The sequence below is a fragment of the Xiphophorus hellerii genome, chromosome 21, assembly GCF_003331165.1.
Source record: "Xiphophorus hellerii strain 12219 chromosome 21, Xiphophorus_hellerii-4.1, whole genome shotgun sequence".
NCBI lineage: Eukaryota > Metazoa > Chordata > Actinopteri > Cyprinodontiformes > Poeciliidae > Xiphophorus > Xiphophorus hellerii.
The window spans coordinates 24,866,951-24,882,329 of record NC_045692.1 but is presented as its reverse complement, the minus strand read 5'-3'; the positions used below and the strand labels follow the sequence as shown (position 1 = coordinate 24,882,329).

The window sequence follows — 15,379 nt, the reverse complement described above, 5'->3', positions numbered from 1 at the left end:
TCCATCCTCTAACATCTTGTTAACATTTCGGGGGCGGGGTCACCTGCACAGGTCGCCAGTCTGTCTCAGTGCAGATCCATCCTAACATTGTAGAAAAACCCAGACGGTGAAAATGGCGTCTGCTGACAGAAATCTGGATTTATAAACCAGCACAACCGGATCCCTCAGGTTCTGCCACATTCAACCAGAAATGGTCCACGCAAAGTTCCTCATGAATACCAATGTTTATTAAAATGAGACAGCTGATCAATGTTATTATATGGTCACCATGGCAACCATGGGGTAAAGAGGGAGAAAACTCACTTTCACCGAGTCAAAGCGATGGGCGTGAGGTGGACAATTGAACACACAACATTTCCAGTTGCCACAGCAACATAATAAAATTTGCGCACCCCCATTTTAGGAGGCCGATGGCCGATTCAGTTCAGCCTCATGGTGAGTTTCATTAAAGCTCCTCTGGACTCTGAGGGTTTGGAAACTGGTTTAGAGCTGCTGCCCCCTGCTGGTGAAAGTGAGGGGCAACAACAGAGATCAGCAGATGCAGCTTCATCTCTTTGCTCTTATTTTTTCTGTTTCCTGTTTCCACCCTGCAGCCACTTTAACATGAGAGCAGCTCTTAAACATCAGTATTGATCTCTGGTCAAAACTTTCACATCACAAACATCAGCAATAAACTAAAACATGGTGACTTACTGTAATCGTTGTAGTTTACAGTCTGGATTCTGTAGGAAACCACAGAGCTCCTTCACTGCAGAATCTTTCAGGTCGTTGTTGTAGCTCAGGTCCAGTTCAGTCAGATGTGAGGGGTTAAAGGTCAGAGCTGAGACCAGAGAAGAACAGCTGATCTCTGACAACGTGCAGTAATTCAATCTGAATAAAGAATAAAAGATGTGAGCTGAAGCCAACAGGATGCAGGTTAACCAGTCCAACAGAACCAGTTAAAGAGTCTCATGAATATTAATGCCAACATGCTGCTGCTTCAATTGCAGGATTTTAGTCAGAAAAATTATTCCAGGTCTGATCAAAGTACTGAAGCATCAATTATTGGTTATAGATTTGTTCCTGACAGACAGAAGGTTAGAAATGACAAAATTAAATGAAGATAAAATGAAATACATTTAAATCTCCCATTAATTCAATAAATGCATCATAAAATTATTAAAAACACTTAAAAATATCACAAAGTTCTTTTCATACATTAATAATTGAATATATAATGAAATTCTGAAATATTCAGTTAAATAATTAGATGTCCAATGAAATCTACCTTTAGAAATGAATTTAAATAATAAAATGTCCTTTTAATGCTGTGGTTCCCAAAGTGTGGGGCGCGCCCCCTAGTGGAGGCTCAGTGCCATTGCAGGGGGGCAGGAAGCGTTATGGATGAAAAAAGAAACAGTTACATAAAAGTGTTTGACTGTAAAGATGGTTTGTAGTTTGTTTTGTTTCAACCTGAAGTGAGAAATAAACTTCAGTGGAGTTTGAAAACTAAATGTGTGTTTAGGTTTATGTCTGGTTGAACGATGTGAGTCCAGTTGATTCTTTTTTATTTTGGGGGATTTTATTGTGATCCATAGGGGGCAGAAAATCTTTGGGAGCCACTGATTTAAAGAAATGTTTCATTTTAAATATTTTAAGTGTTTCCCTGTATTGATTTATTTCATGGCTGCTGTCTGAGCATCTTGTCATTAAATCATTTCAAACCCATCACCCTCAGTGGGCGGGGCTAACATTGATCCTGTCTAATCATTGGTTGGTTCTGTTGTTGGTTTGTGTTCCAACATGGCGGCTCTGTTCATGCAGAACCTGAATGACCTCTGACCTGAACTGGTGAGACATTTTAGAGCGAGCTAGAGACACAGAGGCTGGAGCTGCTCAGCCAGTTTGTAGCAGATCAATTAGAAAGTTGATCAAAGTCATTGGAGTTATTTATAGACTCAAACCAAGACATCGACTCCAGACTGATTGGAAAGTTTTCCACCACAACGTCAAACACCTGGACCAGGTGGTGCACCATGTTCTGTGACCACAGGGGGCGATAGCGAGCATTTATCTACATGAACATCTTGAAGACAAACAAGAGCAATCAGAATATGATGGGTCACAGAATTTGGTAAAACACCTGTGATGGGGGTCAGCTGCTGTTCATGGCATGTTTCATAATATATTCAATTATTTAGTGGAAAATTTAATCATTTATTGGCATTATGGCACATTTAATTTATTAAAGGGAGATTTACAAATATGTATTTCATGGCATATTTATTCATTTAATTTTGCCACCTTTAAGCCTCCATAGCTTCCAGAAGCTGATGTTAAAAATTAGAAACATTCAAATAAATGACATGAATACATAACATTTTATTATTCCTCTTTAATAGTTTTTATTTCTAAAGAAAGAAAATCAATCAGTAAATGTGAAGTTGGAGCTGCAGATGCAGCCTCAGCTCTTTGCTCGCCCTTATTCTGGGGATTTTGGTGATTTTCCATTTCCTGTTTCCTCCCTGCAGCCACTTTTACATGAGAGCAGCTCTTAACCATCTGGACTGATCTCTGGTCACGACTTCACATCAGAAATATCAGCAATAAATTAAGACTCTGTTTCTTACTTTAATCGTTGTATTCTGCATCCAGGATGCTGTAGAATATCACAGATCTCCTTCATTCCAGCATCTCCCAGGTTGTTGTTGCTGCTGCTCAGCTGCAGTCCAGTCAGAGGTGAGGGGTCGGAGGTCAGAGCTGAGGCCGGATCATCACAGCTGATCTTTGACAAGCAGCAGTGGTTAAATCTGAATAAAGAATAAAAGATGTGAGCTGAAGCCAACAGTCCAACAGAACCAGTTAAAGCAGCCATTCTTCACCACAGGGCCACAGTTGGGCCACCAGCGCCACCTAGAGGGCTGCAAGAAACCCCAGGTTTTTACCTGTGGGCAGTGGTGGAATAAAGTTTACAGAAATCATAGATGTTGCCGTCAGAATCCAGGCTCTTAGTTTCCACCACTAGGTGGCAGTAGTGTGCCAGCCAGTTGTTAAACACGCTCTAATAAGCTTGTTTAGCAACAATAAGCCAGTAACGTTCGGTACTGGATAAATATTTAATGCAGAATCTTTCCATCTCTAGTGCTGAGGGCTGAGAAACTCCTCTTCCTGATCACAACCTGGGAATCAGGATTCACATTCTGGCTTCAACAAAGATCAAACCTGAAACACTGAGAGCTGCTGGAGGCTCTGAGAGCCGTGAACCCATCACACCCAGACTGGACCCCATCAGTCCCAGAGGCCTGAGGGTCTCACTAGGAGGAGAATCACATGAACAACAGTAGTTTGTCAGAAGATAAACTGTTGGGACTTTATTTGTCACAGGTCTGGAGGAGAGCTGCTGGCTCTGGCTGCTGCAGGTTAAAATTCATCTGCACATTATGAGGCTTTACCTTTTTATTGGCACTTTAAATTATTTTTATAAAATATGTTTGATTTCAAAATTATTTATTTTTAATGGATTTATTTTTGAGCATATAATTTAATTCATTTCCACATTTTCTCCAGGTTTTTGAATCTGAAGAAATTGTAGAAATAAAAAAGGAGAAAATTTCGGCCAAAAACCTCAGAAGTTTTTTAGAACAAATAACAAAATTAATGAACTTTAAGTGAAAAACTTTACTGAAAGAAATCTGAAATTAATCTGACATTTTCTGGAAAAATATGTAAATTTCTGAGTTTCAAAAGTAAAAAATGTTCAGAAATTTCAATATCAAATTCTGATTGATATTCAGCTGCAATTTTTATGCGGTTTAGTTAATAATCAACTAGTTGAACTGCAAATCCAGATCCCAACATACATAAAGATGAACGTATCTAACTTTATCTCACAGTGACAAAAAAACTAAATAAAAAATCAGTGACTATGGACCGAATAACTTCTGAAATTAAACGACTTCACTTAAATGATGACGCTTCACCTGCGGCTCACAACTTCCTCCTGGTGGCATCTAGAGGAGAAATCTACGCTAGTCGGATCCGTCTGATCCAACCGATTAACTTTAATTATCCAAGACTGAATTAAACCCAACATATTTTAATGATGATTTTTCTGCTTTAGTCCACCATTTGAGTCAGCAGGAAAACTTCTCCTGTTTTGTCTTTTGTTCATCCTCCCCAGTCTTGAGGGATCAACTGAACTCAGGAAGCTTTGAACCCTGAGTGCGGTCCGGGTCAGGGTTCGGGATTTTACAAGGATTTTTCTGTGTGGTTTTGCTTCCCTGAAACCGACTGATGTTCGGCCGTGACATCTGCAGAGACCGAAGGAAGGCAACGTCTTCCAGCTCCATGTCTGAACATCTGCAGCTAACAATAGTCCCACTGTTAGCAACTTAGCATCTTTCTTCAGACACTTGGGGACATTTCAGACAAAACATATGAATCGACCACAAATGGAAGGTCAGTCAAAAAATAATAATTTGGTAATTGGATAGGAAACAGCAATCAATGCAGATCTAATAATTTCATTATAAGTAAAGCCTGGTGGGCTGCCAGGCTTATAATACACTGGAGGAAACCCTGATTTAGAAATAGTTTCTCTGATGTCTGAAGAAAATGAATCAGGGAATTTCAGGATGAGGCTGCAGATGCAGCTTCATCTCTTTGCTCTTTGTTTTTCTGTTTCCTGTTTCCAACCTGCAGCCACTTTAACATGAGAGCAGCTCTTAAACATCAGTATTGATCTCTGGTCAGAACTTTCACATCACAAACATCAGCAATAAACTAAAACATGGTGACTTACTGTAATCGTTGTAGTTTACATTCTGGACTCTGTAGGAAACCACGGAGCTCCTTCACTGCAGAACCTTTCAGGTTGTTTCCTCTCAGGTCCAGTTCAGTCAGATGTTGGTTGGACTTCAGAGCTGAGACCAGAGAAGAACAGCTGATCTCTGACAAACTGCAGTTCCTCAATCTGAATAAAGAATAAAAGATGTGAGCTGAAGCCAACAGGATGCAGGTTAAAACTGAAATATGAACAAATTAATAATAAAAATGTAGAAAATTAATTTCACTGAATGTAAAAGTCCCAGAAACATGATGAACTGATGTTTAATATTTGATCCAGTAAAACTGGTTTCTAGAGTCCAAACCAGCAGAACCAGAACATGTTATTGTGACGTGTTGTTAGAATATTTCAGTCGGGCCTTCAGTGGTTCTGGTCGGGAATTAAAATGGACTTTAAGAACCAAAGTGTGACATTAGAGCTGTTAATGAATGCTGCAGTGATTTAATGGAAGCAGCTCATTTCCACAGTGACCTTTGACCTTCTATTGAGTGGAACTGAGTGATTTATCTGAAGGATCAACAGCTGCAATAATTACACTTCACTCATTCATAAACACATGAATGGAAACAGAACTGATTGATTTATCTGGAGGATCAATAGCCCAGTCTGATTAGAAATCCCTGCTTAAAACCAAATGTTGATTTTTCTCTATGTTTGAATTCTATCAATTTATTTTTATTTTGCTCTATTTCCATTTACTTCATTCTGACTGACTGTATGATTATCTTATTATTTCAATCCAGGGCTGTTGTATTGATTATCTCCTAATGACGGTTTTATTGGTTGATTATTGGATCATATGACTGCTGCTTCATGTCCTCTTTGGTCCTGTGGCTGTGACGTTCACATGGTGCTCTGTGTTTTTTGTTTGAGCCAATCCACGTCACGTCCCTCATTTCTGTTATTCCTCTCACCTGTGTCGCTCCCTGATTGTTTCCTTCTTAAGCCCCTCTCAGTCACAACCACGCTGCCAGATTATCAAACGCTTTCAGCAAGTAGTTTTCCAGCACTCCCAGCTCGCCCTCAACATTGCAACCATGCTCCTGTTCCTCTGATTTGCCCCTTTTGCCTTGCCCTTGTCGGACTTTTGCTGTTGGCCCATCAGAATCTCGACCCACGCCAGTTTTGGTTACACCGCTCACGCCCACTCCCACAGATTCTGCTCTCTGCCTCTTCGTGCATGACCTCGGTCCATCTGACTAAGAATTTGGATCTGGATTTGTTACTTCTGCTGGACTTCTGCTGCTTCACGGAGTTAGTGCGCTGCCCTGCACCAGCACTTCCTCCTGAGCCCTACGTCTGTGCAGCATCTGCTCTCCTCGTGTTCCCTTAGTGTTCCCTTCCTACACACTAACAGATCCCTTCGTTGCCATTTCTCCAGTCACCAATCTCTCCTCTCCGCCCCCACTCGCAGTGCTGCAGCTGACGATCCTGTGTGCCTGGAGGAGGAACTGCTTGTGTCTATAGTTGTTTAAAGTTTTGATATTTAATTTCCAGTACATTGCTCAACATTTGAAAACAAGTTGCAACTCGTTGATGTGCGAAACATAAATGTTTCTAAACATTTACTGTTTTTATGGTTCTATTATTATGCATGTGGAAAATTTCAGTAGTTTAGATTAGTGTACAGTGTTTCGTTACTTCCTTCTGTTAAGAACCTATTAATTTAATCATTTATTCAGCATTTGAATATTTTAAAGTCAATTATATAAGCAATTTTTAAAGGGACACAATTGTTACTTTCCCTGGTAATTAAATATTTTAATAATTCTGTCGTTCAGACTCAGTTGCTTCTTAAAAACTAGTAACTAAAGCCAATTACAATCTAAAGCTTTTATTAGCCCAGGAAGTGAAATTGTCCTTGTGTTTCTCTGGCTATAAATAGTGCAAAGACTTATTTAATATTTTCTGGCATTTTTATCATCTGTACATTTATTGCATTTGACTGATAAAACTGGTCAACAGCCATAAAATTATCTTGAGGTTTTCAACTGTTTTAGAGTAATTTTGATGAGCTGAATCCAAAAATCTCATTGGTTTTGCTCAATCAGGTCAACTTTCTGAACTATGGAGCAACAGAAGTATCAAAATGCACGACTTGTTCTGACATCTGGATCTGTTCCCTGAGAATCTGATCAATGAGTGACGAGCAGGAGGAGAGATTCAGAAAAGAGACGGAGAATTTTACACAATGAGAACGTAATGTTCAATTCACATGTACTTACCTTATCAGTGTTTATTATTCAATTTACAGAAATCCAACTTTGTAACACTTAATTAATACACTCCGTTAGAAAACTATTTCTGGATGAGAAATACTAACTGAAATTAACTAATGATGCCACAAAAATGTCATCAGTTTCGTCAGAAGAGAAGTCAGAAAGCGCGACTGCAGATTACATCATAGAGCTGCAGAAGCAGAGCTAACGGCAACGCAACTTGATTTATATAGCAACTTTCAGCCAAAGACAATTCAAAGTGCTTGTACAAGAAAATAAAAAACAACGTTAAAAATATCAAGCAGATTAAAAATAGACAAAAAAAAACATTTAAATTTTGAATATAGTTAATGAATAGAATTTTTAAAAATTAAGAATAGGCAACGTCAAATAAGACGGTTTTTAACCTTGTTTTAAATAAACTCAAGGTCGGGCCGTCTTACAATGAGCAGGAAGTTTATTCCAGAGTGTTGGAGCATAAAAACTAAAAGCTGCTTCATGTTTAGTTCTGACTCTTGGAATGGTTAGTAGGTTTGATTCTGATGATCTTAAAGGTCTGAGTGGTTTATAGGGTTGAAGGAGATCAGAAATGTGGTCTGGGTTTTTATTATGAAGTGTTTTGTAAACTATTAAGGAGATTTTAAATTTTACTCTTTGAGCAACAGGCAGCCAGTGCAGGGATCTTAGAACTGGACTGATATGCTGATCTCTTTTTGTTTTAGTCAGGACTCTTGCAGCAGCATTCTGGAGAAACTGGAGCTGTCTTATTGCTTTTTTTGATAATCCAGTAAAAATGCCGAATCTTGTGGGGACATGAGTCGTGTAATTTTAGCAATATTTTTTAGATGGTAGTTTGATGTTTTTATGATATATTTGATGTGGTTATTAAAGTTCAGATCAGGATCCATGATCACCCCCAGATTCTTGGCTTCATCAGAGCATTTTAATCCAATGGACTGAAGGTGGCTGATTATTTTTAATCTATGCTCTTCTGGTCCAAACACTAATATTTCAGTTTTGTTTTTATTTAGTTGGAGGAAATTTTGGCCCATCCAGACATTAATCTGCTCAATACATTTAGTGAGTATTTGGACCTGACTGTAATCTCCTGGTGAAAGACTGATGTATAGCTGTGTGTCATCGGCATAATTGTGGTATTCTATCTTATTATTTTGTATAATTTGAATTAATGGAAGCATATTGAAAAGAAGCGGCCCCAGGATGGAGCCTTGGGGAACTCCATAGGTAATTTTGTTCAGCTTGGATTTAAAGTTGTCCATGGACACAAAAGGTTCTGTTGGACAGGTAGGATTTAATCCAGCTGAGTTCTATACCAGAAATGCCAACCCGATTTTCTAATCGTGATAATAAAATATCATGATCAACTGTATCGAATGCAGCAATCAAGTCAAGTAAAACTAATATTGACATTTGATTACGGTCAGTGTTTAGACGGAGGTCATTGAATACTTTGACAAGACCAGTTTCAGTGCTGTGATGTTGACGTAACCCTGATTGATGGACATCAAAACAGTTGTTCAGGGCCAGAAAGCCATTTATCTGTTGAAAAACAATTTTTTCTAATATTTTAGACAAAAAGGTAAGTTTGATATTGGTCGATAATTGCTTAGAATTGATGAGTCTAGATTATGTTTTTTGAGAAGTGGTTTAACTACCGCAGTCGTTAAAGCCTGAGGGAAGACTCCAGAGGAGAGTGACTTATTAATTATTTGTAAGAAATCAGGAGCAAAAACATCTGAGACCTTTAAGAATAAACTCGTAGGTATGATGTCAAGGGAACAGGTGGATGATTTCATATGATGTAAAGTGTAACTCAAATCTGGCCTGCAGTGGATTTTAATCTAGACTCCTTGATGAAAAGTCCTGCAAAGCAGTCCTCACAGGGGTTGATGTAAATATCCATACAGGTCAGCCTGCGTCCAGTTTGAGTGAAAGGAGGTGAAATAAATCCATGCTGAGGTAAACTTCAGAGATCAAGCAACTACAGCACACGAGGCAACGCGCAGAGATTGGTCCGCGCTCCCGGCTTTGTGGCCGTTTAAATGCATCAACTATAAATCATCTTTTTAGGAATAATTCTGTTCCGCCGGTGAAACGCTCAGCACAACAGAGACACATGCAGTCCGGCTGATAGGTATTTTTGTGTACTTAAATTATAAAGAAAGAACCACAGACAATGTTTGAGTTTTCAACCAAGCTTTTGCAAAAGGAGAAGACACAGAGAACTGCTCCTCTGAACAGCTCACCATGTGTTCTGAAGCTCTGTAGTAGAACTTGCCTTTTATTAACACAAAACCAAAGAAAGGGGGCTGGTGCTGATACGATCAGGAACCCCTTTAGGAACTAACACATGACAAAAGGAGTTTTACGACTAAGGAATCTCTACTTGGGGCCACAGAGTATAAACAATCACAGGTTTACGACTAAGGAAACTCAGAAAATCATCTTCAAAGATGTTTTAAGGGTTACAGAAAGGTTAACTCTGTCTCACACACATGTTCCAATTAACCTATAAATGAAAAGCAAACTGGTAACTACTTATGTACAAATGATAACAAAACATAATTATTCTAACACTGGCTTATTTAGAAAAAAAAAAACATTTTTTTATTTTTACTTTTCTATTTAAAAAAATCAAGCAAAGAAGCCCAGCTTCCCTCTACCCTCTGCTGACTCCTGCTCAACTATTCTCACCTGTTACTAATTAGTTCATCATCTCTGCTTCGTTCTTCTCACCACCTCCTAATATTTAAGCTCCTCTTTCTCCACTACCAGCCGCCAGTTCGTCTCATTAACTGACCTGTTGCTCCTGCCTCCTCTCCTCATTAATACCTAGTTTCTTATGATCTCTCATGTCTCCAGCTTTACTGTGTTTTTGGATTTTTTCAGTTCCTCTGAATTTACATATTTTGTATGTTTTTGTTCTTCTATTTCTTGCATTAAATTTCCAACATTACTTGTCAAGCCTGCTGCATTTGGGTCGGCACCATTTCTACACATCATGAACAAAGTGAAACATCTCCATCATTAATTATCATCATTTGACTTATTTCACTTATTATTGTACATCAGTGAAAAAACATTTTAAAGTGAAAATAAAGATTAATATTCTGAAAGTCTGAAAAAGGAAAATCATTCATTTACAAAGCAAAAGATTTTAGAAATTATATTCTGACATTTTGAGAGCAAATTGTTTTTAAAGAAAACAAAATAAATGTGAAGATAAATAAATATTAAAGTATCAATGAAAGATTTTATAGGATAAACAGAGAAAACAAACCTCAGACTCTCCACTTTACTGACTGAACTCTCCAGGATCTCAAACACATGATTCAGTTCAGAGTTTGTTCTGGTTCCATCTATGTGGATCTGACTTATTTCCAGTTCAGTCAGATGTTGGTTGGACTTCAGAGCTGAAGCCACAACTTCACATTCAGCCTCTCTGAGTTTACAGCCACCAAGTCTGTGATTATAGAAGAAATAAAGTCAGTTCTAATTAAATCAGATCATCTATATAAACACATATGATAACATTGATATCATCTAATGAACATCTGGTCTTCACATCAATTTACTGAGTTTGATCATTTCATAATTAACATCATGGTTCTGGTTCTGGTCCAGCTTCATGTTCTCAGAACAATTGAATGTTTTTGTGGCGGCCATCTTGGCTGCCTGTTAGCAAACCTCCCTGTTTCTTCATGCTGAGCTCTGACTGCTGCAGCAACAATCTGGATCAGAAGCTCTTCATCACATGACTTTAAAACATGATTCTCATTGGAAGATGAAGGAACGGATGAAATCAGTGGAGCTGATATCCTAACAGACCCAACATGGTGGAGCGGATGGTGATGATCAGAAAATAGTTTCTATTCATCCATTTTCTAGACAAACTTCAGCTTCTAGGATCCTGGCTCCTCTCTGTCTCCAGCAGCCAATGGTTCAGATATTAGCATTTCATTCATTAGATTTCAACCATAAAACAACATTGATTCAATGACACATTTTCAACATTGGTTACTTGGCTAGAATTGGATGATTGTTTGATGGTTGATCCACTGTCAGTTTTCAGCCTCAAGCAAAAATCAACCATTCTCACTATAATTCAACGTTGAATTACCATCGTGTGCTATCTGGGTTGTTACGGCCTCTGGCCTCTAGAGGCTGTACAGGCTCTTGTTTATGCTCAGTACAGCCTGCACAGCCTCTGATTGGCTGCCTGGAGGCTGCAGAAGAGCATCAACACTATTGGACCAGCAGAGGATTGTTGCTGATGAGGCCCATCTGCACCCTATGAAAGACCCCTGCAACCATTCCTCCAGTGGGGCAGCTTGTAGGAAAAGGTTTTGTTCAGCTGTCCCCACCTTTGTTTGTTTTACTGTAACTGTTAACTATTCTGGGCAGCTTCAAAATATCTTGGTTCTGCTGATCCTTTTGTTCTGCTAAGCAGTTTGACTCTGATCTTAATTGAATCTAATCAACCCAGAAGTTTGTGTTTAGGAGGCTTGATGCTCCCTTAGTATCTTTTTTAGGTTATTTTAGATTGACTTGTTTGTTTTTGTTTAACTGCTAGTGTTTTATTTAACCCGCTTTAGTTTTAGTCTTTTTTTAGTTTTAACTGGGTTCAGTTGTACTGTGTCTTAGTTTGTAAAAATGCATCAGCCAACATTACGGCTTCTCGCCACTAATGTGCAGTTAAGCCAGACCTGTCTGTAACCAAGGAGCTCCTGGATAAAGTGGCGATGCATGGGACCACAACCGGCCGGGACATTTTTGTTGCAGTGGAGAAGTCTGTCAGTAAAAATAAATTTCCATGTGAAAGGTTGGTGGGACTACAGATAGTGAACCTGCAATGTTTCGAGGAAAAACAGGCTTGGATGGATTAATGAAAATGAATAAAAATGTAAAAAAGCAGCAGTCAGACGTCGCTGGTCATGTATCATTGCATTATCCATCAGGAAGCGCTGTGTGGAAAGGTTCTGGAGCTGGATAATGTGATGACGGCGGTCATGAAAACAGTGAATGGGCTGAATAACCGCCAGTTTCTGCTGTTCTTGCAGGAGGTGGGTTCAGAGCATGAAGAAATGCCGTACCATACAGAAGAGAGGTGGCTGAGTAGGAGCAAAATCCTTAAATAAGTTTTTTGAACTTCGAGAAAAAATCGATCTTTTCATAAAGAACAAAGGAAAACCCTTGTCTGAACTGTCCGATCCAAAATGGCTGTGTGACTTTGTGATGTTATGTGACGTCACCGAACATCTTGCTCAGCTAAATCAGAAACTACAAGGACGTAAACAATTCATCACACAGATGTCCAACAAGATCACAGCTTTCCAGAGCAAACCCAACCAGTGGAAGTGCCAGGTGGAACAGAACCTGCTTGTCAGATCATCTCGGCCTCAGCGCTCGGTTAACTACCAAACTAACTTGGTTAATAAACAAGTTTGATTGGCGCTTTTAAATATCAGCACTCTGGTTTTGACATCTTCGCCAATCCCTTCACCGCCGATGTCTGCAGTGCGCCTCACCGCCTTCAGATGGACTTAATTGAGCTACGAAGCGACAGTGGCCTGAGAGCGAAGTTTCATGATGTTTCAATCGAGGATTTTTACCGTCTACTGCCCCTGACTTGATGCCACAGCTTCGACTCCATGCAGCTCATGTTTTGTCCATGTTTGGAAGCACCTATCTGTGCAAACACATATTTTCAATAATGAATTTAAACAAGACCAAACACAGATCATGCATTACTGATGAAAACCTACACGTTGTTTTGCAGATTGCCACAACACAAGAACTAAAACCAGACATCAACAAACTGACCAGTGGAAAACGGTGCCAGACATCCAGCCAGAAAACATTGGTAAGCACGAAAAGACTGAATTAAAATAGAATGAATTAAAACTAAGTATAAGTATACTAGAATATGCATATAGTTTATTGATTTTGTTTGTGTTTTGCTTTTGTGTTTATTTCCAGAACATGACCTGTTAATTATTTTTCTTTAGCGACTCCATATCAAGTTTAAAACTCACCGCGTTAGCTCTGGTAGCGCAGCTGAATGTGAAGAGCAGGAATAACTAGTAGTGGTTCTTTCAAAGCTGCGTGCTGAGGAACGATGAGAATAATTTATCTTTGTGAACAAATAATTATGTGCTGTGTTTACATCCCAACACGCTGCCCAGCTAGTTGAGATGTTTTTGATCAGTTTATGTCTGTGTTCCTGGTTGGTTAGTGGTTAACAAACCAGCACTAACCTCATCATGCAGGTTCAGCTCAGTGAGGAGCTTTCACGTTCTCCTCTGAGTCACGCTTCATGCTGGTTTTATATTATTTTATTATTATTTTCAGTATAATTTTTCCAGTTACATGATGTATCAAACCATACCAAATGCTTTGTCCACTTAGTCAGCCAGAGTTAATGCGCGGCCGCGCCGAGATCTGAAAAACTCGTACCATAAACTGGAGAAACCAGAACAACTACTGAGTTTTAAAAACTCAACAGACACTAAATGTTAGAGCTACTAAAGCCACATTAGAAATAATAATTAAATTTCCTGTTTGTTGTGCATCTCTGCGCTTTGCAGCAGATTTAACTCATCATGCAGGGCCGGTCCAAGTTTGTATGAGGCCTGGAGCAGAATCTGACTTAGGGGCCCCTCTCCAACCTAAAAAACAATAAGTTTACTAATTTGTCTTTGTGAACAAACAAAGTTAAAACTCAAAGATTAAACTCACAGCATCAGATTGTTGCTATGGTAACAAAACACTCCAACTATGAATATTGTTCTTTGAATATTTACAAAGTAAACTTGTCAGCTCTTTAAAATCTTACATTTAATGTTAAACAATTTAAAATATTTCAATCTATCTATGCTGAAACCATTAAATCAAATTTAGCAGCATTGATAATCTCGATAAACAAATGTTACATTTATGTATCTGTGATAAAATATTAGCATTTATGGCCCCTGAATCCCCTGGGGGCCTGATGGAGCCGCTGACTTAATTTGGATTAAACAGAAGTGCAAATAATAGATTTTCATTTTAACTGTATTTTTTGATTTGTTGTTTTTAAGACTAGTTGTGGGTTTAAATATTGTTTCACTGGTGATGTTTTCCTGTAACATAAAATTACCCAGTAATATTTTTACTTTTCTTGTAAACTTAACATCTTTTACTACGAAAACACGGTGGACCGCCTCGGGGCCCCGACCGCTGGGCCCCGACCTCCGGGCCCCGACCTCAGGGCCCGGACCGCTGGGCCCCGACCGCTGGGCCCCGACCGCTGGGCCCCGACCGCTGGGCCCCGACCTCTGGGCCCCGACCTCTGGGCTGAGCAGGTTTTCTGGATGAATCCCTGCTATAATTAGTTTTTAAGTTAGTTTTACATTTTTAGCTAATTTTAGTTTTTACAAAACTTTTTTCACCCTGTATAGATTATGTTACTGTAGATAAACATTGCTAACGCTAGCCCAGGTGCTATAATTGTTTTTTTTTAGCTAGTTTTAGTTTTTTAACTAATTTTAGCTTTTACATGAATTTTTTTTCTTTCTGTATGGATTATTTTACTGTAGATCAACATGCTTGTTCTAGCCTAGAAGCTATAACTCATAGATTTTTACCTAATTTTAGCTTTTACATGGTTTTTCAGTCTCTATAGAATATGTTACTGTAACCCAACACACAAGTGATAGCCTAGATGCTACCTTTAGTATTTTTACTAGTTTTAACCCTAAACTGCTGTGACCCTGCAGTTTAGCTGTGTAAACATTGTTCTGCACCAATTTCTAAAACTCTCTGGGTGGAATTTTGTTCTAAAGTATTTACTCTTTAACATATTTTAGGTTGTAATAAGTTAATATCAGATAAATCTGTGTGGAATCGCAGGAATCAGTTTGAAACTGGTTTCTTACTCTGGATCTGATGGTTCTGGTTCAGTACTGAAGACTGGAGGGTTTCCCTTGGACCGGTCACTCCTCATAGAGGGACAGACGGATCCTGGAGGTTCTGCTCTGTCCTCCTTTAGGTCCAAATCTTCCATCTTCTGGACCTCAGTAAATCTGAAAGAGAAACCAGTACCAGTCAGTTCCCAGTGATCCAGTAAGCAGAAAGTTGATTCCCATCATGTGTTCAGAGGATCAGAGGAACCTGATCCAGCAGGTAACATCTGGGTCTGAATTGTTCTCTCCTTCACTTCTTCATGACCTTCTGATGTCTGCTGGCTGATCCAAGAACCTTCTGGAGAACTTCTGACTTTATTAAGAACATTTCAAATCTGAGTCTGAAACCTAAACTGGAATCATGTTCCAGG

General features: G+C 39.0%; 2 protein-coding genes across 19 annotated transcripts in view; one reads left to right on the top strand and one right to left on the bottom strand.

The window, feature by feature from the left end:
• Positions 1-15,379, bottom strand: part of LOC116712080 (NACHT, LRR and PYD domains-containing protein 3-like) — a 612,764-nt gene that overhangs the window by 104,464 nt on the left and 492,921 nt on the right. For 2 of the 18 annotated variants that reach the window (XM_032551873.1, XM_032551874.1), the window contains exon 3: positions 14,982-15,128. The exons of 13 other annotated variants lie outside the window; for them this stretch is intronic. In XM_032551873.1, the coding sequence (XP_032407764.1) occupies positions 14,982-15,109 (128 nt within the window). In that variant the 5' untranslated portion in view covers positions 15,110-15,128. Of the gene's footprint in view, positions 1-693; positions 871-14,981; positions 15,129-15,379 lie in introns of those variants that run through there. 3 more of the 18 variants (XM_032551858.1, XM_032551876.1, XM_032551866.1) reach the window with 3 other exon arrangements.
• LOC116712074 (NACHT, LRR and PYD domains-containing protein 3-like) overlaps positions 1-15,379 on the top strand; it is a 1,065,068-nt gene that overhangs the window by 967,294 nt on the left and 82,395 nt on the right. The gene's annotated exons all lie outside the window — the stretch shown is intronic.